At 39.9% G+C, this 24,760-nt stretch overlaps 1 protein-coding gene across 3 annotated transcripts in view; it reads left to right on the forward strand.

Annotated features, from left to right (window-relative positions):
- The first annotated feature begins 253 nt into the window (after window positions 1–253).
- ATXN3 (ataxin 3) overlaps window positions 254–24,760 on the forward strand; it is a 35,047-nt gene continuing 10,540 nt past the window's right edge. The window contains exons 1-10 of one of the 3 annotated variants that reach the window (XM_081830035.1): window positions 282–336; window positions 6,080–6,138; window positions 7,186–7,350; window positions 7,585–7,629; window positions 9,873–9,958; window positions 10,376–10,442; window positions 15,321–15,408; window positions 20,439–20,571; window positions 21,224–21,390; window positions 22,691–22,787. In XM_081830035.1, the coding sequence (XP_081686161.1) occupies window positions 7,297–7,350; window positions 7,585–7,629; window positions 9,873–9,958; window positions 10,376–10,442; window positions 15,321–15,408; window positions 20,439–20,571; window positions 21,224–21,390; window positions 22,691–22,787 (737 nt within the window). In that variant the 5' untranslated portion in view covers window positions 282–336; window positions 6,080–6,138; window positions 7,186–7,296. Of the gene's footprint in view, window positions 337–6,079; window positions 6,139–7,185; window positions 7,351–7,584; window positions 7,630–9,872; window positions 9,959–10,375; window positions 10,443–15,320; window positions 15,409–20,438; window positions 20,572–21,223; window positions 21,391–22,690; window positions 22,788–24,760 lie in introns of all 3 variants that reach the window. The other 2 variants (XM_081830034.1, XM_081830037.1) reach the window with 2 other exon arrangements.

Below are 24,760 nucleotides of genomic sequence, written 5' to 3' on the forward strand. Positions count from 1 at the left end.
CATAGCAATGGGTGGGAAGCAGAGAAGTTCCTCCAGACCGTAGGTGGCGCTGCAACATCCCCAGCCGGCCAGATAAAGGGATATGGGAGTACCCGCTACAAAGGTCACGTGTGCTCGCATTTACCGCCCTGGCGTTCACTCGCTCTTCGTTCCACGTGATTCATATCCTCGGGGATGATTGGTCTGTACGAGGCACGTGGGCAGGGGTGGCTCGAGGCGGGGCGGGGCAGGGTGGGAGGAGGGGTGGGGCCGAGGGGCGGGGCTGGAGGGGGGTGGTTCGGCGCGGGGGCCGTTGGCTCCAGACAAATAAACATGGAGTCCATCTTCCACGAGAAAGTGAGTGTCCGCGTGCGGTGGGGAGCTGTCTGCGGTGCAGTGGCTGCGGTGGGGCGCGGTATCTCCTCTTCCGGGAGCGCTGGCGGGGGCCCGAGTCGTCCCCATCCCAGTCTCGCCGGGCGGAGGAGCTTCATAGGGAGGGGAGCTTCACCAACGCCCCCACAGCACCCTGTGCCCCGGAGGCGGGTGCCCGAGGAGTCCCGGGCCGGGGGCGCCGGGGAGCTGGGAGGGAGTGAAGCAGGGCCGGGGGCGCCATGGGGCACGGGAGAGGAGTGGCACCGACTGAGCTAGCTCCTGCGCTTGCCCTCCACTTTCCGTGGGATTCGTTCTCCAGTCCCTTTTCCACTCTCCCTAGGTGTCTAGCTAGTCATCTCTTGGACAAGTCCCTCGACCCTTCCCAACTCCACCCCACTCCCCCAGTCCTACCTCTGGCAGAATTAACTTTTCCTTCTCTGGGCTCCTCAATTCTATATTGGAACCTCCCATACACTTAGATCTCTGGGGTTGTGTTCTTGTCTTCCTGCACTAGGTCCAGGAGCCTCCCGAGGGCGGGGTCCTTGGCTCGTCCCATGTAGGGCCTGACACTTAGGGAAGTGAGGTTGGAAATCCTCCGCGTCCCTAAATAGGGAAGTCGTCGCAAGAGTTTTTGTTACGGGATGTTTAGGTTTCATTTCTTTTGGTGGTTGCATCTTTCCGGACAAGGAGGCCAGCTCGTTTATTAGGTATTAGGGGTGGACTGGAATAATTGTGTTGTTGTCCGCCTAGTGTTTGTCTTTTATCCTTGGATGACCACGCACTTGAAGATGCTGTGGCATGTGGAGGAACTCTCTCGTCTTTTCTCACATACATAAGCTATTTGGGTGTGAGTGATACCTTCCTCAGGACAACTTTGGCACATGATATGTTGTTTCATAATAGTTTAATGTTTGGAAAGGGTTGCTGGGTGAGGCTATTATTTAGTAGGAGCAAAGGGATTTTGTTTTGTTAAATACTTGTAAACGATCACTTATCCATTTAAAAATTAACACAAGTCAAAGCCATCAAAGACAAAAGAGGCACAGTATAAACCTGAGCAAATTGTTAAAGGGAATGCTTTTCTTTATAGAAAACATTTTAACACGTTGTGGCCCTGGAGTAGACCGGTTTTTATGTGTGGGGAAGGACTCAGTGGTATAGTTATCACTAATCTTTTGATTTGATTGACATGATTTATGAATCTTGGACAAGAGAAATTTAGTTGCTTGGCTAAGGAGACTGGATGCAGAGACCCTACATGTATGTATTTTTATTACTATTTTTCAAAAGCTTTAATGTAGGGCCAGATGTTTCAAATGGAAGACTTTAAACATTTCCACACCACCTCTTGAGATTCATATAATATGTTTTTATAAATACTGATTGGCGGATATGGGGCTCTATTTGGATAGATTTCAGGGAAGGTAACGACTGAACCACCGGATCAGAAGAAGCTGGGTGTTAGCCTCATAAAGGTGTACTTTCTGAAAAAAGTCACTATCAGGGATGCCTGAGTGGCTTGGTCGGTTGAGCGTCTGCCTTCAGCTTGGGTCATGATCCCGGAGTCCTGGGAGCGAGTCCCGCATGGGGCTCCCGCTCTCCCTTTGACAAATAAATTCTTTAAAAAAAAAAAAAGTCACCTTCAGCATCAGTCACTAGGCTTAAAGATACTTAAGTACAATTTACCGGGGCACCTGGGTGGCTCATTTGTTAAGCGTCTGCCTTTGGCTCAGGTCATGATCCCAGGGTCCTGGGATCGAGCCCCGCATCGGGCTCCCTGCTCAGCGAGAAGCCTGCTTCTCCCTCTCCCACTCCCCCTGCTTGTGTTCCCTCTCTTGCTGTGTCTCTCTCTGTCAAATAAATAAGTACAATTTACCTTTATCATCAACTTAAATGTACTTTATAGATGAGGCTGGTAAGATTTTGGGGGCATATTTCAAAAATGGAAAGCACCTGTAACCATAGGGCCCATTGTTGATCTCATATACAGTCCATTCTGGGAATGTTTTAGCATAATAAGCCATTTTCTAGCACACTCCCTTCCCCTCTGCCACACACATTTAACCTTTGCTAGAGCCGGAGAACTAGCTTTGGTTCTAAGGAAGCTGTGTACGTAGAGATACCTGCCTACAACAGGCCTTGCAGCTACTTCCTCTTGGGATGTTGGTTTCCCCGTTTTCAGAGTTATCACTTTGTGTGTCCTTTTTTAAGTTAGAATATAAACTTAACAGTTGTTTGGTGATCTGTCCCCAGTGCCTAAGATAGCGCCTGGCACATAGTAATTGCTCAATAAATATTTTATTGACTCAAGAGTTTCTTGAGCTTCTAAGATGTGTATGGTGCTATTTATTAAAGTAAATAATTTTTCTGTAAATATTTTAGGCTTTGCAGGTTATATATGGTCTCTCATGTATTCTTGTTTGTATGTGTGTATGGGTGTGTTACCCAACCATCTAAAATCATAAAAACCAGGGCGCCTGGGTAACTCAGTCCATTGAGCATCTGGCTCTTGGTTTCAGCTCAGGTCATGATCTCAGGGGTTGTGGGGTCCAGCCTTGCATGGGGCTTCATACTGAGCATGGAGTCTGCTTCAGGTCCTTTCTCCCTCTCCCCCCACCCCTGCTCCCCTCTCACATGCGTGCTTGCTATCTCTAAAATAAATAAAAACATCCTTAAAAAATAAATAAATAAAATCATAAAAACCATTCTTAGCTACTGGAGCAGGTTGTATTTGGCTTATAGGCTAGAGTTTGCCAACCCCTAACTTAAATCCTAATGCTAAATGGCCACTAACTGCTGGGTGTTTTGGTTCTGGTATCTGCTTTCTGTCATTTTTGTTACCATTTCTCTTGCTACCTGCTCTTGGTACTGTCACTGTGCCATCTCAATTGGTATTTTTAATGTAATGTGAACTGAGGATGATAATCAGACTTGTTGGGATTGTGTTTAAAATTAATGAAAATACTTAAAAGACGCTGAGCTTTGACTATGATACTCACTTTGCCCTTTGGTGATTGTTGGTTTCTAATTGTCTTAGGATATTTGAGGTTTAGGAATAACCAAATTCCAAATGAGTGCCCTGAGGAAGTAGTAATGTCACAGACATGAAACTTCTGCCTGGCCTTGAATCCCAGCTCTGCCATTTACTACCCATACGATCTTGGGCAAGTTACTTATTCTGTCTCTCTGCTCCAGTTTCCTCCTCTGTGGTGTGAGGATAATAAAGTGTCTACCTCAGTTATAAGCACTTGGAATGCTTCCTGGCCAGCAATATAGACATGCTGGTTATTGTTATTCAGTTGTGTTTGCTGAACCTCATAATAGGGGGTGAGACCTTACCATCACTGAGATGAGATGAAGATCTGCTAGGTTGATTGTGTGGTCCTTTAGGTTAGACCATTTCTGAGCACACACCCTTAGGTTTATGCTTGGTTTCTGTTGTAACTTGTTGTAATCAGTAGTATCTCGGGGAATTTGAACTAGTTGCAGGTTGGTCCTAAAGACTTTGGGGACAGTGAGGGAATGATGTGGTTACAGTTACCATTTGTGGTATCTTGGTAGGGGCACCTGGGTGGCTCAGTTGGTTAAGCGTCTGCCTTCGGCTCAGGTCATCATCTCAGGGTCCTGGGATTGAGCCCTGCGTGGGGCTCCCTGCTCGGCGGGGAGTCTGCTTTTCCCTCTTCCTCTGCCCTGTGCTTTCTCTCTCTCAAATAAATAAATAAAATCTTAAAAAAAGTAAAATAAAATATCTTGGTAAAGCTGAACCTACAGTTTGTTCATCCTCTGATCCCAACACAATAAGTCTGGGCCTGAAATCATGGAATTTCAATACTGCTGAAATTTGACTATGGCACAGATAAACTTCTATCCAACTTTGGTTAAAGCTCCGTGAGAAAGAGGAGGGTGGGGATAAGTTGGGCGCAGGGAATGCATAATCTTAGATGGGGCCCTTGTACAATTTTTTTTGGTTCATATAGAATTTGATTCATCTTGTGACTTTAAAAAATGATTTTAAATTTGGACTGAACAATTTGTTCTTTTCTTCCATTAAATTGTATTAGAAGTACAGAACTTGATATTTCCTATAGCAGTACAGTTTTACTTAGACAAAGTTTGATTTTAAGTGCTTATCTTTTTGTATTTCAAAGCTTTTTTATAGAGAGATTTTTAAACAAATAGTTGGATTCACAATTTCAATCTATGTATTAAATGTGAGTAGTTTGAGAGTACCAAGTTGAGGCATGTATCCTGACAGCCGGACAGAAAATTTGCCTTAGAATTGTTACCAGAAAATCCAGTGTCTGGTCACCATAGTAGGTAGCTCTTGATATGTGAAATAGCTGTATCTTAGAAGAGGTCTTTTTGTTGTTATTTGAATTTTTTTACGTGTAACAGTCACATGTTAGGGGCACACAGATCATCAGAGTACAGCTCAGTGAGGTCTCACAAAGTGAAAACACATGTGTAAATAGTTCTTAGATCAAGTAACAAAACATTTACCTGCATTCTATAAGCTCCCTTTAGGCCCTCTTCCAGATACTTTCCCTCTGCCGTACCTTCACCCCTGCAAGGGTAATCACTATCCTGAATTCTAACATCAGAGTTTAGTTTTGCCTGTTTTTGAGCTTTTGTAAATAGAATCATGTAATGTGTACTCTCTTGAGTCTGTCTTCTTTTTTTTTTTTTTTTAAGATTCTACTTATTTAGAGAGAGCGAGCAAGGGGAGGGGCAGAGGGAGAGAGAATCTCAAGCAGACTCTGCTGAGCGTGGAGCCCAATGTAGGGCTTGATCCCATGACCCTGAGATCATGACCTGAGCTGAAATGAAGGGTCGGACACTTAACCAACTGAGCCACCCAGGTGCCCCTTGAGTCTGTCTTCTGTAACATTGATTCATCCATATTGTTGCAGGTAGTTGTAGTTAATTCATTCTCATTGTCATATAGTATTCCCTTGTGAATATAACACAATTTACCCAGTCTACTGTGATGGGCATCTGGGTGGTTTAGGTTGGGAACATTATGAACAGTGCTTCTATGAACATTTTTATAGATGTTTTTTGATGAATGTATATTTACATTTCTATTGTTGGCATTATGGCCTAGTAGTGGAATTGCTAGATCATACGGTTGGTATATGTTAAGCTTCAGTAGATACCCCAAATAGTTTTCCAGAGTGGTTGTACTAATTTACATGTCTATCAGTAGTATACAATAGTTTTAATGTCTCTAATCTCCAACATTTCAGCCATTTTGGAGAGTGTGTAGGAATAACATATTGTGGTTTTAATATATCATTCCCTGATGGTTAATGAAGTGGAGCATCTTTTTGTGTTTTTTAGCCATTTGGCTATCTTCTTGTGAATACTTATTTGTCTTGCCCATTTTTCAGTAGAATATTAGTAGGATGTCTGTGTGTCCCTTCAATTCACATTGTATTATTCAGAGGGAGTTGCTTTCTGGCAGCAGGAATACAGTAGAAGGAAAAAAGATAGAGACAAGTTCTCTCTCACTATGTGGCTGTGACTTGAGAGAGATTGTGTCTTCAGCTTCAGGCTACTTATTCTGTACCAAAATATGAAGATAAGCTTATCTCGGTCCCCTGTCTCACACTCAGACTGTCTCAGTGCTCCCTTCCTATTTGTTGTATACATATACCCTGTATCATCTTCAGAAGCTGAATTTTGTTCCTAGAAAATTAATTCATCAGGAAAATATGTGTCTTGCCAGGTGTTGCTCTTTGGGGTCATCGTCTGTTGAGTAACATAGTTCAGAACAAATTGCACAAGGTAAGACAGGCTGGATTAAGGCATAGATAGTGGGGAAAAGGAGAACTTAGAGGGCCAGGGTTAGCAGAAGAAAAGTATTCTCATCTTCTGCCATCATCCTGCAGAGGGGTCTGTGTTCACAGGAAGGGATCTCATCTGCCAGTGAATCTCCCTTTTTATAAGGCAAGTGTGGGAAGGTGGCATTGTTGTGGGGAGCAGGGTGATAGGCAGACTGCTCAGTGCCAGGCAACTTGGATTTAGATTTGGGGTGCCAGTTGTGTGAGAGCCAGCTGCCGAGCACTTGAAAACCCTGGGGCCCATGGGAAATTGTACTCCCTCCACCCCCCACATAGGAAGCCGGTGATCCCAATGATCCCATGGTTGCTTGGATGCAGCTCTCCTTGCTGGCTTGTCTGGAAATGAGCTCCAGGGGTGGTTTTTGGAAGTTTTGCTCATTGTACCGTACTACATATACATTTTGCTATACATTTTGCGCTGAGTTTCCGGAAGAGAACCTTGGCTTTGTTAGTTACAAGTCTTCATTAACGTCAAATGGGATCTTTCTTACCTGTATCAGTTCTTGAGATTCTTTTGTTCATTGATTTCAAATTCCTTGAGTAAGCATTTAGATTGAGTAGATTGTCTTGTTAAAAGAATACAAATGCTCTAGGGGTTAAAATTCCATTTCAGCATGTTTCATTTGCCATGGAACCTCCAAAGATGTATGTATCTTAGGTACTGAAAATGAGAAGTGCTAATATTTTTTATAGAGTAATTTCTAGTAAAGTGTGAAATTTGGCATATCTGATAGAAAAATATTTGTTTAATATAAATCATTCTTAAGTTTTTGATCATATAACTAAATAATTGTAGTTTCATTAATGGTAAAATTATAAAATAAGTGTTAACAAATAAAAACTCATGCACTTATGTTAATCATGCTTATCTAAAGCCAAAAAGGTTCAGTTTGGCTGCATTAAGTTAATGATTAAATTCCTCTTTAGAGGAAGCTACTGTACAAATCTGTTTAACGAGTCACATTTGAATTTTTTCTTTTGGAAATATTAGCAAGAAGGCTCACTTTGTGCTCAACATTGCTTGAATAATCTGTTGCAAGGAGAATATTTTAGCCCTGTGGAATTATCTTCAATTGCACATCAGCTAGATGAAGAGGAAAGGATGAGAATGGCAGAAGGAGGAGTTACTAGTGAAGACTATCGCACATTTTTACAGGTACTGATTTTAAACTCACTAAATCATGTTTTTTTTTTTTAAATGTGGGTACTGTTTAGAAAAGGATGCACCATTCTTCCTTATGGGGCTCTGACTTGTTAATTATAACTGTGCTCTTGACTGTATAAATGGGAACGCACAAGATGTTATTTTAAATATGCACACTAATGACAGTTTTTATCCTTCTCTCCCCACCCTCAACTCCCACCTCAACTACCTATCTAAATTAAACAGCAGCCTTCTGGAAATATGGATGACAGTGGTTTTTTCTCTATTCAAGTAAGTAGTCACAAGCGTGTACTAAGGGTTGTTTATGTCCCAGGCCCTGTTCAAGCTGAGGATATGATTGATGTGAATATCTTTTCACAGCCTTTCATGGTCACTGTAATGATACGACCTTCAGAAAGTCCTCCAATAGATAGTGTCAAGGAGTATAAGATGATTAAAAAAAATAAAAATGAGCTATAGAGGGGCGCCTGGGTGGCTGAGTCGTTAAGTGACTGCCTTCAGCTCAGGTCATGATCCCAGGGTTCTGGGATCGAGCCCCGCATCGGGCTCCCTGCTCCACGGGAAGCCTGCTTCTCCCTCTCCCACCGCTTGTGTTCCCTCTCTCGCTGTGTCTCTCTCTATCAAATAAATAAAATCTTAAAAAAAAAAAAATGAGCTATAGAGCACAAGGAAAAAAACTGAAAAAACGTGTAAGATTATACTCTAGAGTACTAGATTTTTGTAGAGATAAACATGAAAGTTAGGATTGTAGAACCTTTATTTTATTTTATTTTATTTTATTTTTATTTAAGTAGGCTCCACGCCCAGCCTGGATCCCAATGCGAGGCTTGAACTCACGACCCTGAGATCAAGACCTGAGTTGAGATCAAGAGTCAGACGCTTAACCGACTGAGCTACCCAAGCGCCCCAGAACCTTCATTTTTAGAGTAGGGCTTTTTGAAAGGAGACTATTTAATTTACATCTGTATGCTGATAACCATAATTCCAATAAGTCACAGTATTTCAAACTTACTACTTGTGTAAATTTGAGAAAATGCAACACCTCTCTACCTACCATTTAAATCCACCTACCAGGATTGGATTCCTTTATTATGGTCTAAGGCCTTTGCTTGTTTTCTTTGTTTGAAACTTACATCTCCCCCTGAATTCTGAGGGTAATTGTACATGTACTTGTGAGATCCTTTTATCTGTGGGTCTTTCATTCTGTTTCTCACCCCTGGGAAGTGTGTCCAGAGTTCTTTCAGAACCTCTCATGAGGAGCCTGTTCCTACAAATACCTCTGTTGCACTCCCCTGTGCTGTCCTGCTGGACTCCTCATGCAGCGGCATTTCCGCCCAGCGCTCCGTGGGGGACTGCAGCCCACCGCGGCTGCCGCAGAGCTGGAAGAGGCCAGGGCAGGCCCAGCACCCGCCAGTGTCTGTGCTGGTACCTGGTTCACTTCCTGCTTTGTTGGCCACCTTGGAGGGCAGACAGTGAGTTCTCAGAAATCCTCTTGTTTCCTCAGTTTGGAGTAATCAGATTTGTTTTCTGTGGGGTTTTTTTTCCCCCTACAGATTATAAACTCATGGTAATAGAAGCTTAAATTCTGAAAGCTTCCGTTTAAATTCCCAGGAAGAACTCCTTTTAATAGACAAAATTTTTGTCACTACTGACATCCCAGGTAGTGAGTTGAATATAACTTTTCTAAAGCAGGACCTGTAGCAGCCAAATTATCGTGCATATATATTGGACTAGTTTTTTGTTGTTGTTTTTTAAAGATTACTTATTTATTTATTTGACAGAGAGAGAGACAGCGAGAGAGGGAACACAAGCAGGGGGAATGGGAGAGGGAGAAGCAGGCTTCCCGCCGAGCAGGGAGCCCGACGTGGGGCTCGATGTGGGGCTCGATCCCAGGACCCTGCTGTCATGACCTGAGCTGAAAGCAGACACTTAACGACTGAGCCACCCAGGCGCCCCTATATTGGACTAGTTTTAAGAATAGTACCCACTGAAAAAAAAAAAAAAAAAGAATAGTACCCACTGAATAGAATGTACATCTGGATTTTTGAGGCAGTTTTATCTCGAATTGTGTGCTTCTCGGGAATGTTCCAGAAACCCAGTGTAAATAGCGCTCTTTTCATGCTATTTTTTTTTTTTATGGATTTAGTAGTGTATCTATATACACAGACTTTTTTTTTTTTTTTAAAGATTTTATTTATTTATTTTGACAGAGAGAGACACAGCGAGAAAGGGAACACAAGCAGGGGTAGTGGGAGAGGGAGAAGCAGGCTTCCCGCTGAGCAGGGAGCCCGATGTGGGACTCGATCCCAGGACCCTGGGATCATGACCTGAGCCGAAGGCAGAGGCTTAACGACTGAGCCACCCAGGTGCCCCTACACAGACTTTTTTAAAAACCATAACCTTCTGGGGAAAATTATATATAAAGTACAATTGCTTATACACCTGACATGACTATACTACTTAAATTTGGAATTGATGGTTTAGCTCATGGAAAGTTGCTATTTTTTTAACAGGTTATAAGCAATGCCTTGAAAGTTTGGGGTTTAGAACTAATTCTCTTCAACAGTCCGGAGTATCAGAGGCTCAGGATCGATCCCATGTAAGACTTTTTTTTTTTTGCTTTTCCTAAATTTGATTTTTAAAATTATAATTTCTTAAAGGATAAAAGTATATTTTGAATGTTTCTGTTGTGATGCTTCCTGTTTCATTCCCTCAGAGTTTCCTATTAAATCTTTTGGGGATGTCCGTGCACATCTGCCCACTGAGCCTCCCCCACACCTCAGTGTCCGACAGCACAGCACAGAGCTGATCCTTAAAAGCTGTGTGACGCCAGCACTTTTGCCTGGCACCACTAATCTGCAGAGAGATTTATACTGTTCTGTAATTTCTTAAAAACCAGTGATCCTTAACTATAAGCATAATCCTAATGTTTTTTATAATACTTGCCAGTAGATAAAGTAAATGAATATGAACTCTACTATTTCAACTTGTGTATGTATTTTTTTTCTTTTTCTAGAAATGAAAGATCATTTATATGCAATTACAAAGAACACTGGTTTACAGTTAGAAAATTAGGGAAACAGGTAATATTTCTCACCTTCCCTTTTTTCTCATTTTGCACTCCATTTGCCACTTAAATGTAAAGGATTGGTACCTTAAAGATGAAGAAACTTACCAGTGATGTGTGTGTGTGGTACGGTTTTAATCTTGATAGAGATTTGCAGTTTTAAAAGACAGTATCAGTTTCCCGTATAGATTTATTTATAACAGCCATACAGAGTTGACTCTTGAACAACATGGGTTTGAACTACATGGGTCCACTTATATGTGGATTTTTTCTTACAGTACTGTAAATGTATTTTCTGTATGGTTTTCTTAGTAGCATTTTCTTTTCTCTAGCTTTATTGTAAAAATAAATATATAAGGGGCACCTGGCTGGTCATAGAGCATGCAACTCTTAGTGTCAGAGTTGCGAGTTCAAGCCCCATGTTGGGTGTGGAGCCCACTTAAAAAAAAAACAGTATATGATACATTATACAAAATATGTGTTAATTGTTCATGTTAGCAGTAAGGCATCTGGTCACCAGTAGGCTATTAGTAGTTGAGTTTTTTGAGGAGTCAAAAGTTACATGTGGATTTTCAACTGTGGAATGGGTCAGCATCCCTGATCCCCACATTGTTCAAGGGTCAACTGCACAATTTAACTATATCATAAGAAAAACTTTCTATTTAATACAATACACATGTGGTTACTTTTAGTGGGTTTTTATGTGATAAAGATGTTTTTCCAGTTAACTGTGACTTTATAGATTTGTGTTTAACGTATAGTAGTATCATGAAGCCTGAAACAACATCCAGCATGAGTAAAAGTTTTCAATCATGTTAGCTTTAGCATATCAAAGATTATTCACATGCCAAAATGCCATGTAATACATACATCTACGTGAAGTCATTTCTGGTTTTGGGTTTTTTCCTTTGTTTTGTTTTGTTTTGCTTTCAAAAAAGAACATGGAATGTGTCTTGAACAAGCCTTTCTTAAGATCAAGAAATGTACCTAAGATGTCATTTTTGTAAACAATTACCAAAGATCTTTGTATACATGGTACCACTTTTGAAACAATTATTTAAAGTCCTTTTTATTAGAATTTTGAATTTTTGAAAAAGGGTTATTATAAATGATCTAATAAAAAGAAATGAACTCTTGATATGTTCAATAAACGGATGGATCTAAAAATAATTAAGCTGAGTGAAAGAAGCCAGACACAAAATACTATATACTAGATAGTTCCATTTACATAAAGGTCTAGAAAATGCAAATTATTGGGACAGAAAGCAGATCGACCAGTGGTTTCCTGGGGATGAGGAAGGCAAGAAGCAGTGAGAGAGGAGGATCATAAGGGGCGCCAGAAACTCTCTTGGTTGTGGTGATGGTTTCATGGGTGTATGGATATGTTAAACTTCAAATTGGACATTTTAGATGTGTGCAATTTCTCGCATGTCAGTTACATCCCCGTAAAACTGTTTTTAAAAATAATACAGAGCAGGGGCGCCTGGGTGGCTCAGTCGTTAAGCGTCTGCCTTCGGCTCAGGTCATGATCCCAGGGTGGGTCATGGGATCGAGCCCCGCATCGGGCTCCCTGCTCAGCGGGAAGCCTGCTTCTCCCTCTCCCACTCCTCCTGCTTGTGTTTCCTCTCTCGCTGTCTATCTGTCAGATAAATAAATAAAATCTTTAAAAAAAAAAGCATTCGAATTGCTTTAAAAAAAAAAATAATACAGAGCAAAAAAGAAAATGAAATCAAGAATGAGTGCATTGGATTAAATCAATAAGCGATCACTCGAAAGCAGAAACCCTACTATTATCTTATAAGTCAACCACCTAGAAGCAGCTTCATGTGACATGGTTATTTCTAAAGGTCCCTCCTGAGTTACAAAGAGCAAGGAAGGCAGCGTGGCGTAGTAGAGGCTGACCTGAGTGGGGATCACCTCTAAGGAAAGACCAGCAGGACGTTGCCAAGACTATTTAACCTTTGGCTTTTATTTATATATTTTTTTTAAAAAATATGATCAAGTATTCCTTACTTCTTCTGTATAAGGTAATCACTGGATGTTTTTAAGATCTGAAGACTTTGGTCCCAAAAGTTCCTTTATATTGATTTGCATGTAAACTTAACATCATTATTTTGAGAGGTTTTAAAAATTTCAGTTCTTTATTTTTTTTAAGATTTTATTTACATATTTGTCAGAGAGAGAAAGAGAGTGAGAGAGCACACAAGCAGGGGGAGCGGCAAGCAGAGGGAGAAGCAGGCTCCCCGCTGAGCAAGGAACTCAATGCGGAACTCGGTCCCAAGACCCTGGGATCATGACCTGAACCAAAGGCAGACGCTTAACTGACTGAGCCGCCCAGACATCCCAAAAATTTTAGTTCTTTAAAATTGAATTTTCAGGGCACCTGGGTGGCTTAGTCGATTAAATGTCCAAGTCTTGGTTTTGGCTCAAGTCTGATCTCATGATTTGTGAAATCCAGCCCACTGAGCAAGGAGTGCACTTGAGCATTCTCTCTCCCTCTGCCCCTCCCCCCACTCACACTCTCTCTCTCTCTCTCAAATAAATAAATAGACCTTTTTAAAAATATATATAAATAAAACTGAATTTTCACATTTTAAATTACTTTGACAAATACAAGAAATGTTATATTTTGACTTACCTTTGGCTCTAATTTATCTTTTTGTTTATAGTTATATTTTTCATTACACACTCTTTTGTATGAGTTAAAAAGATGACTGGAAAAGTTTCTCTTTTTTTCTGTGTATTGTTTTTAATTCCAGGATAGTTAGCATACAGTGTTATATTAGTTTCAGGTGTACAATGTAGTGATTCAACAAGTCTGAAGGTTACTCAGTGCTCATCACGATAAGTGTATTCTTCATCTCCTTCACCTATTTCACCCATCCCCCACCGACCTCCCCTGTGGTAACCATCAATTTGTTCTCTGTAGTTAAGAGTCTGTTTTTTTGGGTTGTCTCTTTTTTCTCTGTTCCTTTGTTCTGTTTCTTAAATTCCACATATGAATGAAATCATACATTATTTGTCTTTCTCTGACTTATTTCACTTAGCATTATACTCTCTAGATCCATCCATGTTGTGGCAAATGGCAAGATTTCATTTTTTTTTTTAAGATTCATTTATTTAGAGAGAGAGCATGAGTTGGGGGGGAGGATCAGAGGGGGAGGGAGAGAGAATCTTAAGCAGACTCTGAGCTAAGCTCAGAGCCCGACTCAGGGCTTGATCTCTTGACCCTCAGATCATGACCTGAGCCAAAATCAAGAATCGGAGGCTTAAACCACTGAGCTCCCCCAGGTGCCCCAAGATTTCATTCTTTTTTATGGCTGAGTAATATTCCTCTGTGTGTATATATGTGTGTGTGTGTATCTTCTATCTTTAGCTATTCATCTGTCGGTGGACACTTGGGCTGCTTCCATAATTTGGCTATTGTAAATAATGGTGCAGTAAACATAGAAGTGCATATATCTTTTCAAAGTAGTGTTTTGGCATTCTTTGGGTAAATACCCAGTAGTGGAATTACTGGATTGTAGGGTAGTTGTATTTTTAATTTTTTGAGGAACCTCCATACTGTTCTCTGCAGTGGCTGCACCAGTTTGCATTCCCACCAGCAGAGCATGAGGGTTCCTCTTTCGCCACATCCTTGCCAACACTTGCTGTTTCTTGTGTTTTTGATTTTAGCCATTCTGACAGCTGCTATCTCATGGTAGTTTTGATATGCATTTCTGTGATGAGTGATGTTGAGCATCTTTTCATGTGTCTGTTGGCCATCTGCATGTTGTCTTTGGAGAAATGAATGACTGGAAAAGCATTATCTCTGTCAAAATCAAGGAAAAGCAATTGGTCATGATGCTGACTGTAATTTTTGAAACTTCTGTATCTTGTGGGTTAAATTAGGAGTCCTATGAAGTAGTGACTAAATGATTTTAATTACATGTGATAGTGGCTTAGTGATGTTTGTAAAATCAGTTGGCAATTATAAATTCTCTTCCTGGAATGTCTAGTTTTCTCACAAGTGAAATATTTTTATATTTTATTTATTTAAGAGAGCGAGAGGGAGGGAGAGCACACACAGGAGCAGGGGGAGGGGCAGAGGGAGAGAGAATCCTTGAGCAGACTCTGCACTGAGCCTGGAGCCCAGCATGGGGCTCAGTCTCATGACCCTGAGATCATAACCTGAGCTGAAACCAAGAGTTGGATGCTTAACCGACTGAGCCACCCAGGCACCCCTGAAATCTTTTGACCAAAATTAATCAGCAGTGGGAAAATTTTGTGTAGTTTCATTTTTCTTCAGTATAATGTGATTAGGATTTTTTTGGGCTGATACCTTGAAAAAAGATTTAATTACACCTATCAAAGATACGTTAAAGTACTATCAATTTCTGTACTCTTTTTGGGAGTGGGAGATTTAAAATTTATGACTTAGGGGTGCCTAGGTGGCTCAGTCGTTAAGCATCTGCCTTCAGCTCAGGTCATGATCCCAGAGTCCTGGGATTGAGCCCCTCATCGGGCTCCCCGCTCCGTGGGAAGCCTGCTTCTCCCTCTCCCACTCCCCCTGCTTGTGTTCCCTCTCTCACTGTGTCTCTCTCTGTTGAATAAGTAAAAATCTTTAAAAAAAAAAAAAAAAAATGACTTAAAGCAAAATTTTATTTTTAAAACATTTTTATTTTAAAACATTTTAAAACATTTATCAGCATTTAATACTGATAAATCTGCAACACCTATTTCAGTTCTTAAAAATCACAATACTTAATTACTTTAAAAAAATCTTGGTTTTACAGTGTTTTCGGTATTTAGATAGTCTTAGTAAGTTTAGATGGGTTATGTTTATTCTTAACATATGGAACTTCCTTATTACTTACAATGTGCATTAACTTAAATATTTACAATTTTTTTCCAGTGGTTCAACTTGAATTCTCTCTTGACGGGTCCAGAATTAATATCAGACACATACCTTGCACTTTTCTTGGCTCAATTACAACAGGAAGGTAAATAAAGACTGACATTTTTATAATGTTATCTTTCAAAGTAGCTAAATAAAACTAGCTCTATTAGGTCTAAGTATAAAAATAACTGTTTTTATGGCAGTGAAATCATCTTGGTGAACTTTAATCTATGATTTGGATGACACCATCCGGGCAGAATTTTCACTGACACTTCGCCCTCACCTGAGGATGCTGCTTCCTTAGCAGCCCCGCTAAGTGATGGCTCTTTTTCCTTCCAGACCCCACAGACCCCAAGGGCTAAGAGTGGGGGGTGGGTATTCTTCTTGCTTCTCCTTGCCCCTCCTAGGCCACTATCTTTCACTTAAAACTCCAGCTCTTTTAAAATACCTCACACACACACACACACACACACACACACAAAATTAAAAAACTAAAATAAAACACCTGACACTAGAGTAAACTCTCCCTCCTGCTCTTTTGCATTCATCTGTGATCCTCCTTTTCCACAGAAGATTTTTAGTCTGACTCGCTGTTCTCTCAACTTGAACTCCTTTTATCATTCTTAAGTGATTTCTACATCAAAAATTCACCCAATTCAGTACCTTGCTTTTTATTTTCAAAGATCATTTTCTTCCCTTTTGCCTTGCCATTACCAATAACTGTACCACCGTCAAATCCCAATCACAGGCATTTTACTCTTTGACAGTCGCCTTCTATTTTTATACCATATTTTCTCTGTTGTCTGTATCCAACAATTCTTTAAACCCTACCCAGGGACGCCTAGGTGGCTCAGTTGGTTGGGCGACTGCCTTCGGCTCAGGTCATGATCCTGGAGTCCTGGGATCGAGTCCCACGTCGGGCTCCCTGCTCAGCAGGGAGTCTGCTTCTCCCTTTGACCCTCCCCCCTCTCATGCTCTCTCTCATTCTCTCTCTCAAATAAATAAATAAATACAATCCTTTAAAAAAATAAAAATAAACCCTACCCAAACGTTCCTTTCCATCCTTACTTCCTGTCTGCTCCTGCTTATTTCTGTAACCCATCATTATAATCAATCTGATGCATGCCTCAACTCCTCTTTCCTTCCTTCTGTCATACTTTCATGACAAAATGCAAGCCCTGGTTAAAATCAGATCTTGGGCTTGTCCATTCCGGCATCAGAGCAGCTGAACATGGCTACAGATAACATAAAAAAAACAGATGACTGGTTTTGCTTTAAATTTATGATCACAAATTTCAAAGGATCCTTTAGGGCTACTTGACATTCCTACTGTGTTTTTGTAGTAAGTTCACTTGTCACTCTCCAAGATGCTTATTTCCCAGTTCCTCTCTTCAAACCTCTGACCACTCCCCTCTCTCTCACTGCTAGCTTATGGCCTTCCTTTGTATTCCATTGACAAAACAGAAGCAATTAAAAGAGAACTTCCTGGGACACCTGGATGGTTCAGTCAGTTGAGCGCCTGCTTTCTGCTCAGGTCATGATCCGGGGTCCTGGGATCAAGTCCCACATCGGGCTCCCTGCTCAGCGGGGAGCCTGCTCCCTCTGCCTGCTGCTCCCCCTGCTTGTGCGTGCTCTCTCTCCCTCTCTGACAAATAAAATCTTGAAAAAGAAAAGAAAAGAGAACTTCCCTGTCTTTCTACCAGCAAATCTGTCAGCTGTCTGTATGTCAGCCTGTGTGTTGAGCCGAGTAAAGTAGGAGAATTGTCCCCTGCTCCTGACCAAAACCAACCTGTTCACTCTGGGACGGGATCCCAGCTCCTCTTACCTACTCGAGATCTTTGCTCTTGCTTTTGCCTTTCTGCTTTCCTGCATGATCACTTCACCCCCTTTTTGTATTAGTCCTGTCAGCAGAGAAATAAACCTTTTATTTCTATTGACCAAAAAAGAAAAAGCCTCTCTTTGATTCCAGGAAAGTCCAGCTGCCTGCCATTTTTATTTTCCCCTTAGACTCACCTCTGGCGTGTTGTCTCCTGTTCTTGAACTCATTCCAGTCACACTGTCATAACCAGCATTTCACCAAAAAAGCCTTCTTCCCAAGGTTACCAGTGACCTTCACATTTGTATTCAATTCTCAGCTGCCTTTTATTTGACCTCACTACTTGAGGGTATAGTTGATTATACCCTCATGTAGAACAGAACAAAACTTTTTCATTGAAAATTTCAAACAAATAGAGAAAATAATGTGATAGATTCTCATGTACCTTTTACCCAGCTTCAACAGTTATCTCATGGCTGATCTTGTTACACCCTTTTCTTTCCCCTGCTTATTTTGAGCATCTTATTTTCTCTGTAAAATGTTTAATAACATAAGATAACGCAGTAAGTGTTCACATCTCCAATCTCTTTGGTGTGTCTTAGGATTTTCACAGGTTAGCCAGTTTGAAATAAGGTTCATTAATTGCATTGATTGATATGTCTTCGAAGTCTAACTATAGGTTTCCTCTTCTCTTTTTTTTTCCCTTGTTTTTTGTTTTTGTTTTTTTAAGAAAATGGGTCATTTGTTCTTTCCCATGCTCTGAATTTTGCCAATTACATCTTTATTTTCCTCTGAGCCCTGGATACCCAACAGACTGGCCTTTAGAGTTTGAGGCTTGATCAGATTCAGGTTAATTTGGGGGCAGGGTGGGGAGACAGTGGAACACTTCACAGATGGTGTGGCACTTGATGTCTGGTTGTCTCTCTTTGTGATACGAGCAACTATTGATGATCAGTTCTTAGATCGATTATTTCATTAAGGGTTGCAAAAGGGTGGTGTTAGATTCCCATTGTGCCTTCCTGTATTAGCTGGATACTTGTACACAGATAAGCTTTGATCAGTGATTTGGTTACCCTGAAGTAGAGTTCATATGGGAAAAGCAGGATACATGTTCTTCCCTTTTATCACTTTTTAGGATGAGTTGGGTTTTATAGTGTCCTTCCTCCAAAGGTAACCAGTTAGTTGGGGTTTTCTTGTATGTCATGGTAAACTAATCCATCAAAACATAGTTCATGTGTTTCAGTCCATTGTAATTATTATTCATATTGATACTCAAATTGTCCCACTTGGACCAAGGGGAGCCTTTTGAAGTTGAGTCCTAGGTTTCTGAAATGACCACTGTAGCTTTTTGAAGGCTTTCTTTCTCATTAGACAAGATGTTTCAGGCTTACCTTGTATGTTTCTTGCCCTTTATGTTGCTGTGAAAGATCAGTCTGGGTACTAGCATGCTTATTGCTACTGGTTTTGTTGTCATGTTGTTCTTTCCCATTTATATTTAGGATTACAGTATCTTTATTTGGTTTTATATACTAGTAGGTTTTTTCTTTTATGCCTAAACCTTGGTACCTAAGTATGTCCTTCCTTCTTGAAATACTGTCCACAGTATTCCAGGTCACTGTGCTCTGGTTTTCCTCAAATCTTGTTGGCCTCTTTCAGATTCCTTCTGTGGGTCTTACCCTTACTAATCTCTTGTGGTTGAAATGACCCAGAATGTCCCAAGAAATTGGACAATTTCTTGATTATGTGCTGTCCTATTATTGTTGTTGTTGTTGCTATCCCATTATTTTAGATATCATCTCTAAAAAAATCTATATGCCCATAATTCCTAAACTTTTATCTTCTGCCTACACATCTATCCTGAACACCAAATTCCTCACATTGACGTCTCCACTTGGGAAGTCCAGGAAGCATTTCAAACTGAACGTGTCTGCAAAAGACTGATTTTTCTTCTCCCAATATATGCTGTCCCTCAGGTTTTCTGTTTTAGTCAGGTTCTCTCTTCTTGTACTCTAGTTCCTGTACGTTATATTGATAAAGTAGCCCAGAGTGCCTTTTAAACAATGTAATGCATGTTACGGCATTTGCTCTCTTCATCCTTCAGTGTCTTCCCAGCATACTTAGTATGAAAGCTAACATCTTGAATAAAACCTGAGGTATTTACTGTGCCACCTGAACAAGACAGTTTCTGTTCTTCATGATGCTCTTCACGGAATGCCATGGTGCTGACACATTTACTTTAACATCTGGGAACAATTTTACTGTCATAAGACATGCTAGACCATCTGAACTCTGAGCACATTTTGTCCTTATTTTTAAAAAGTATATTAATCATATTATGTTCTTGTTCAAAAAATAAATATTAATGTACTATTTTGAATTTTCCATTAACAGTTCTTTTGATCTTTGTTCATTTGTTTCATTATCTTTTAATGCTTACAAAGGATATCCAGTAATAAGTACCAAAGTTTAAGAAAAATTTATGGTAGAAAAGCTTATATTGTTTAGAATGACTTAGGTATAGTCCACCCATGTTCAGTTTTTGTGTGGAGTATTTAGCTGGGAAAACTTTGGCTTTAAATCATATTTATAAAAAATTACACTGAATCAGTGTAATTCTTTCAAAATATGAACCATATCAGCAACACCTTGACTAGATTTTGAGCGTTGGTTTCCCAACTCCTGTTTTCAGTGAGGACGAGGTTGTGTTTGCGTGCGTGTGTGTCAGGGTGGGGAGGGCAGCTGTTTCTACAGATGATTCGTTTTACCTGTATTTCACATTATTACACACATTATCTGATTGTATTCTCACAACAGCCCTCTGAGGAAGGTACCAGTATCATCAGTTTAACAATTGCATAAACCAAGACATAGCTGGGTAAAGTGATTTACCAAAGACCATGCTCAGTCTTGGAATTGGAAGAGCTAGGACCAAAATTCTGGCCATCTGATTCCACATTCCTTGCTCTTCCCCACTCCTTTACCTGCCTCTCTGTTACCATTTAGTGAGTAGTCTCCTTGCTTCACACACTCTTTTGGTAGGACTCTTTGTAGACATTATTTCATTTATTCCTCACAGTCACTCTATGAGATGGCTATTCCTGTCTTACAGATGAAGAAAGTGGGGCTTAGAGACTTTCAGTAGTTTGTCCTAGATCACCCTGCCAGTAAGTGTAAGAGACATTGTTTGTACCCAGGTCTTTCTCACTCTTCGGCTTGTATTCTTTCCACTCTACTGTGCTACCTTTCCATCTACTATCATTTTAACCTATTTTTAATCTCTTACTAGCTGTTTTAGTTTATTTTTACCTTTTTTTTAGGTTATTCTATATTTGTTGTTAAGGGTGATCTGCCAGATTGTGAAGCTGACCAACTTTTACAGATGATCAGGGTCCAACAGATGCATAGACCAAAACTCATTGGAGAAGAATTAGCACAACTAAAAGAACAGAGGTAAAATTAAGCCTGCAGTATGGAGTATATGTTAGTATTTCATTACAAGAATTGCACTTTCTTTTTCTTTTTCTTTTTAAAGATTTAGTTTTTTCAAGTAATCTCTGCATCCAGTGTGAGGCTTGAACTCACAACCCTGAGGTCAAGAGTTGCATGCTCTACTAAGTCAGCCAGGTGCCCCAAGAGTTACATTTTCATGCTTACATTGGATGTGTGGTCCTTTTATTGTTGGTGATTTTTTTTTTAGCTCTCTTTTATTTTTAGTGAAGTTTTTTTGTTCAAACTTGAATCAACTCTTTGAATTACTTAATTAGCTTAGATGCACATCACAACACAATCTTCATATTATTAGATTATCTGCCAGAAAATGTGTAATTTTTGACTTACATAAACTCTTTGGGGGCAACTGGCTGGCTCAGTCAGTAGAGCATGGGACTCTTGATTGCAGGGTTGTGAGTTCAAACCCCACACTGGATGTAGAGATTACTTAAAAAAACAAAACCTAAGTTCGAGCCCCATGTTGGGTGTAGAGATTACTTAAAAATAAAATCTTAAAAAAATTACTAAAAAAAATCTTTCGTTTATAAGTGTCTCTATGTTTTATTTAAAATAGAAGACTGATCTGCAGTTACTATCTGTTTTTGTTCTTTAGAGTCCAGAAAACAGATCTGGAACGAGTCTTAGAAACAAATGATGGGTCAACCATGTTAGACGAAGATGAGGAAGATTTGCAGAGGGCTCTGGCACTAAGTCGCCAAGAAATTGACATGGAAGATGAAGAAGCAGATCTCCGCAGGGCTATTCAGCTCAGTATGCAAGGTATCGACATTTGGATGTGTACTTCGTTGTTGAAGGCTGATGGAGATTATTCTTACTTCCCCTGGAAGTTAATGTACTGTTGGTAGAAGTTCTTTGACAATTTCTGTAGAAGCAGTAATTATGTACATACAATTAGCTATTCTTTTAGCTTTCTTATAATACAAATAACTTTTTACAACCTAAGTTATATTAGGACTAATTATATTTTTATTCTGGTTTTTCCATTTGGTTATAATACTGTACTAACATAACAATAAATGGAGCTTAATCTTTGTGGGCAAAAAGTGGGGAGGCCCTTACCCAGATCAGCTATTTTACAAATGTATGCTGTTATATACAAAGGAAGGCCTGGGCAGAAAATATTTAAAAAGTCTAACACTTCGTGGCTGTGCAACTTAACAACTTAAGCCCACTTCGATGGGCCCACATGATAGTGACATAAGCCAAGTAGCAGAGGAGAATGAAGATGTATCCCCTTGGCAATCCAGGCAGAGGGAATTGTCAGGGATATAGCTCAAAGAGGCTTACTGAAAGGTATGCATGGTTTTCTTTGGCAGTTTTGTTTTCATCTAATTAATGTGAATTTGCCTTTTACTTAATGAGATTACTCAATGGAATTTCTTAAATATCTAAATAAAATTGAGGTTACGTTAATATGAAGATTATGCTTTTTATCCTGAATTCTCATGCCTCCTGGCACACCTTGGAGTGCTTCATATGTGCAATCCCATTTTTGATTAGTAGAGCCCTGCTGGATTAGCCCAATAATTAACAGACAACAGCTTTTATAATTTTAGATATTTTTATGTCCTTCACTTTTCTTCCCGCTTTATTTCACCATCTGGGCAGGATCTCTGGTTGGTGCAGTTATTAAGTGAGAACAGGGACACACACTTAAGTTGGTATAGCATGCAACTATTTTAGGATAGAGGAATACAGAGAATGGGTTTACGGTCACCCACTTTAAGTTGTTTCTAGTTGAAAGTGCCCATTCATTTCTAGTAAGTTAAAGAGGGCACACAGGTGTGGTATTAATGGCTCTTCCTTCCAGGTTGGTTGTTAGACTTACATCCTCACATCCACTATATCACAGATGGGTGTGGACACAGGTTATATTTGAACTGCCTTATTCAGATTTGTCCTTGAGCGTTTCAGAGCCTTTCTTATATTTACAGAATAGTAGCACAATATTTTTAAGAAGAAAACTTTCAAAAATTTGCTTAAATAAGTATAAACATAGCATTGCTTAAATTGGTAAATAAAATGATTGGTTTTTTGTTTTGTTTTCTTTTGTTTTCAGGTAGTTCCAGAAGTATATCTCAAGATACTCCACAGACATCAGGTACACATCTTACTTCAGAAGAGCTCCGGAAGAGAAGAGAAGCCTACTTTGAAAAGTAAGGTAGTTGGTACAATATTAAAATTGCATATTTAATGTGTACTTTGTTTTGTCTACAGTTTATACACATAGAGCTTTGGCTTAAACTATTTCATTTAGGATTCTCTCCTTTTAAAAGATTGGTTACCGCCTGAACCCTGTGAACATCTGAGTGTATTTTTTTAAAAATTTATGGCGAATGAACTGAAATGATACGGAGTTTTAGGAAATACCTTTGCCTCGATACCAGTTAAGTTTATATGAAATAAGGTGAAGGAAACCCAGTAAAATTTCAGTCATCAAAAGAAAATGGAGTTGGACCAAAGCAAGAACAATGCCTAATGATCCTCTGGATGTGCTTCTTGGTTACCTGACCAACCCAGCAAAGTTCTTCTGTCAGTTAAAAGGAAAAACAGCATTGTGGTCAGGGAACACTCTCCCATCCCAGATAGAGGTGGTGGTTAATTGTTCTTAGTGCCTCTTATTGCCACTTCAGGGGTTACTGCAGGCCTGTTGGCATAGGGACGTGGGGACAAACCATAAATCTGAATCATCAGCTCCCAAAACCCAACTACACTATGTAAGTGCTCTCAAATTAGAAAATAAAAATGTCATCCTTTTCAGTAACTACCATTCACAAGTTGTCTTCCCTTTTTCTTTTTTTAAGGATAAAACTTTATTTTAAAGGTTACACAGTAGTCTTTAGATAGATATTCAGATCCTCTGATCCCAGATCAGAAACCAGAAGGCCCGAGGCTGAATCTGACCTCTTCCCTGTGTTTCTTCAATTCTGAGATGTACATATTTTCACATTTCAACATCTCTGCAATTGAGAAGCATCTTAAAATCATAGCTGGCAGTATTAGTGGGATCTACAATATTGGAGCATTTTACATTTGATGGTGTAATGAAGATAATATTTACCTTGTTTTCTGTTTTGTTTTTTTTAAGTCACAACTCAGAAGTATATGGAGGAAAGTTCTGATCAGCTGACATCCTCTTAATGTGAGATATTTCTAGTCTTTATTCAGTGATAGATTAATGGATTTAATTATATAAAATTTCAAAATAGTGCTTATTTATTAGTGCTTCACTTCCTTTCAGATTTTTAATTTTTTTAGTTTTTTAATTATGGTAAACTTCAAATACCTATAAAAATAGAGAAACCAGCATAATGAACCCCTGTTTACCTAACATTACCCAGCTTTAACAAATATCAGCACATGGCCAGTCATGGTTTTCTGTGCCCCGCATCTCTTCTGCTTTCCCCTCTCCCATTCCCAGGCTGGGATTATTTTGTGACAAATCTAAATTATTGTATCCTTTCATTCACTTTTTTGGAATATAGAGAAGTGTTATTGCCACACTGTAATGTTAATAATTATCACACGATAATTACAGGTAATTCTACAATATCATCAAACATCTAGTTAGTGTTAAAAAATAACTTAAGGGATGGGACGCCTGGGTGGCTCAGTCGTTAAGCGTCTGCCTTTGGCTCAGGTCATGATCCCAGGGTCCTGGGATCGAGTCTCACATCGGGCTCCTTGCTCAGTGAGGAGCCTGCTTCTCCCTCTCCCTCTGCTGCTCCCCTTGCTTGTGCTCTCTCTCTCTCTGACAAATAAATAAATAAAAATCTTTAATAAATAAATAAATAAATAACTTAAGGGGTGCCTGGCTGACTTAGTGGAGCATGCAACTCTTGATCTTGGAGTTAAAGTTCGAGCCCCACATTGGGTGTACATATTATTTAAAAATAAAATCTTTTTATTTTTTTTATTTTTTTTTTAAAGATTTTATTTATTTATTTGACAGAGACAGAGACAGCGAGAGCAGGAACACAAGCAGGGGGAGTGGGAGAGGGAGAAGCAGGCCCCCCGCCGAGCAGGGAGCCCGATGCGGGACTCGTTCCCAGGACCCTGGGATCATGACCTGAGCCGAAGGCAGTGGCTTAACCAACTGAGCCACTCAGGCGCCCAAAAATAAAATCTT

This window comes from Leptonychotes weddellii, chromosome 9 (genome assembly GCF_054177405.1).
Source record: "Leptonychotes weddellii isolate Sample4059 chromosome 9, ASM5417740v2, whole genome shotgun sequence".
In the NCBI taxonomy this organism is placed as follows: Eukaryota; Metazoa; Chordata; class Mammalia; order Carnivora; family Phocidae; genus Leptonychotes; species Leptonychotes weddellii.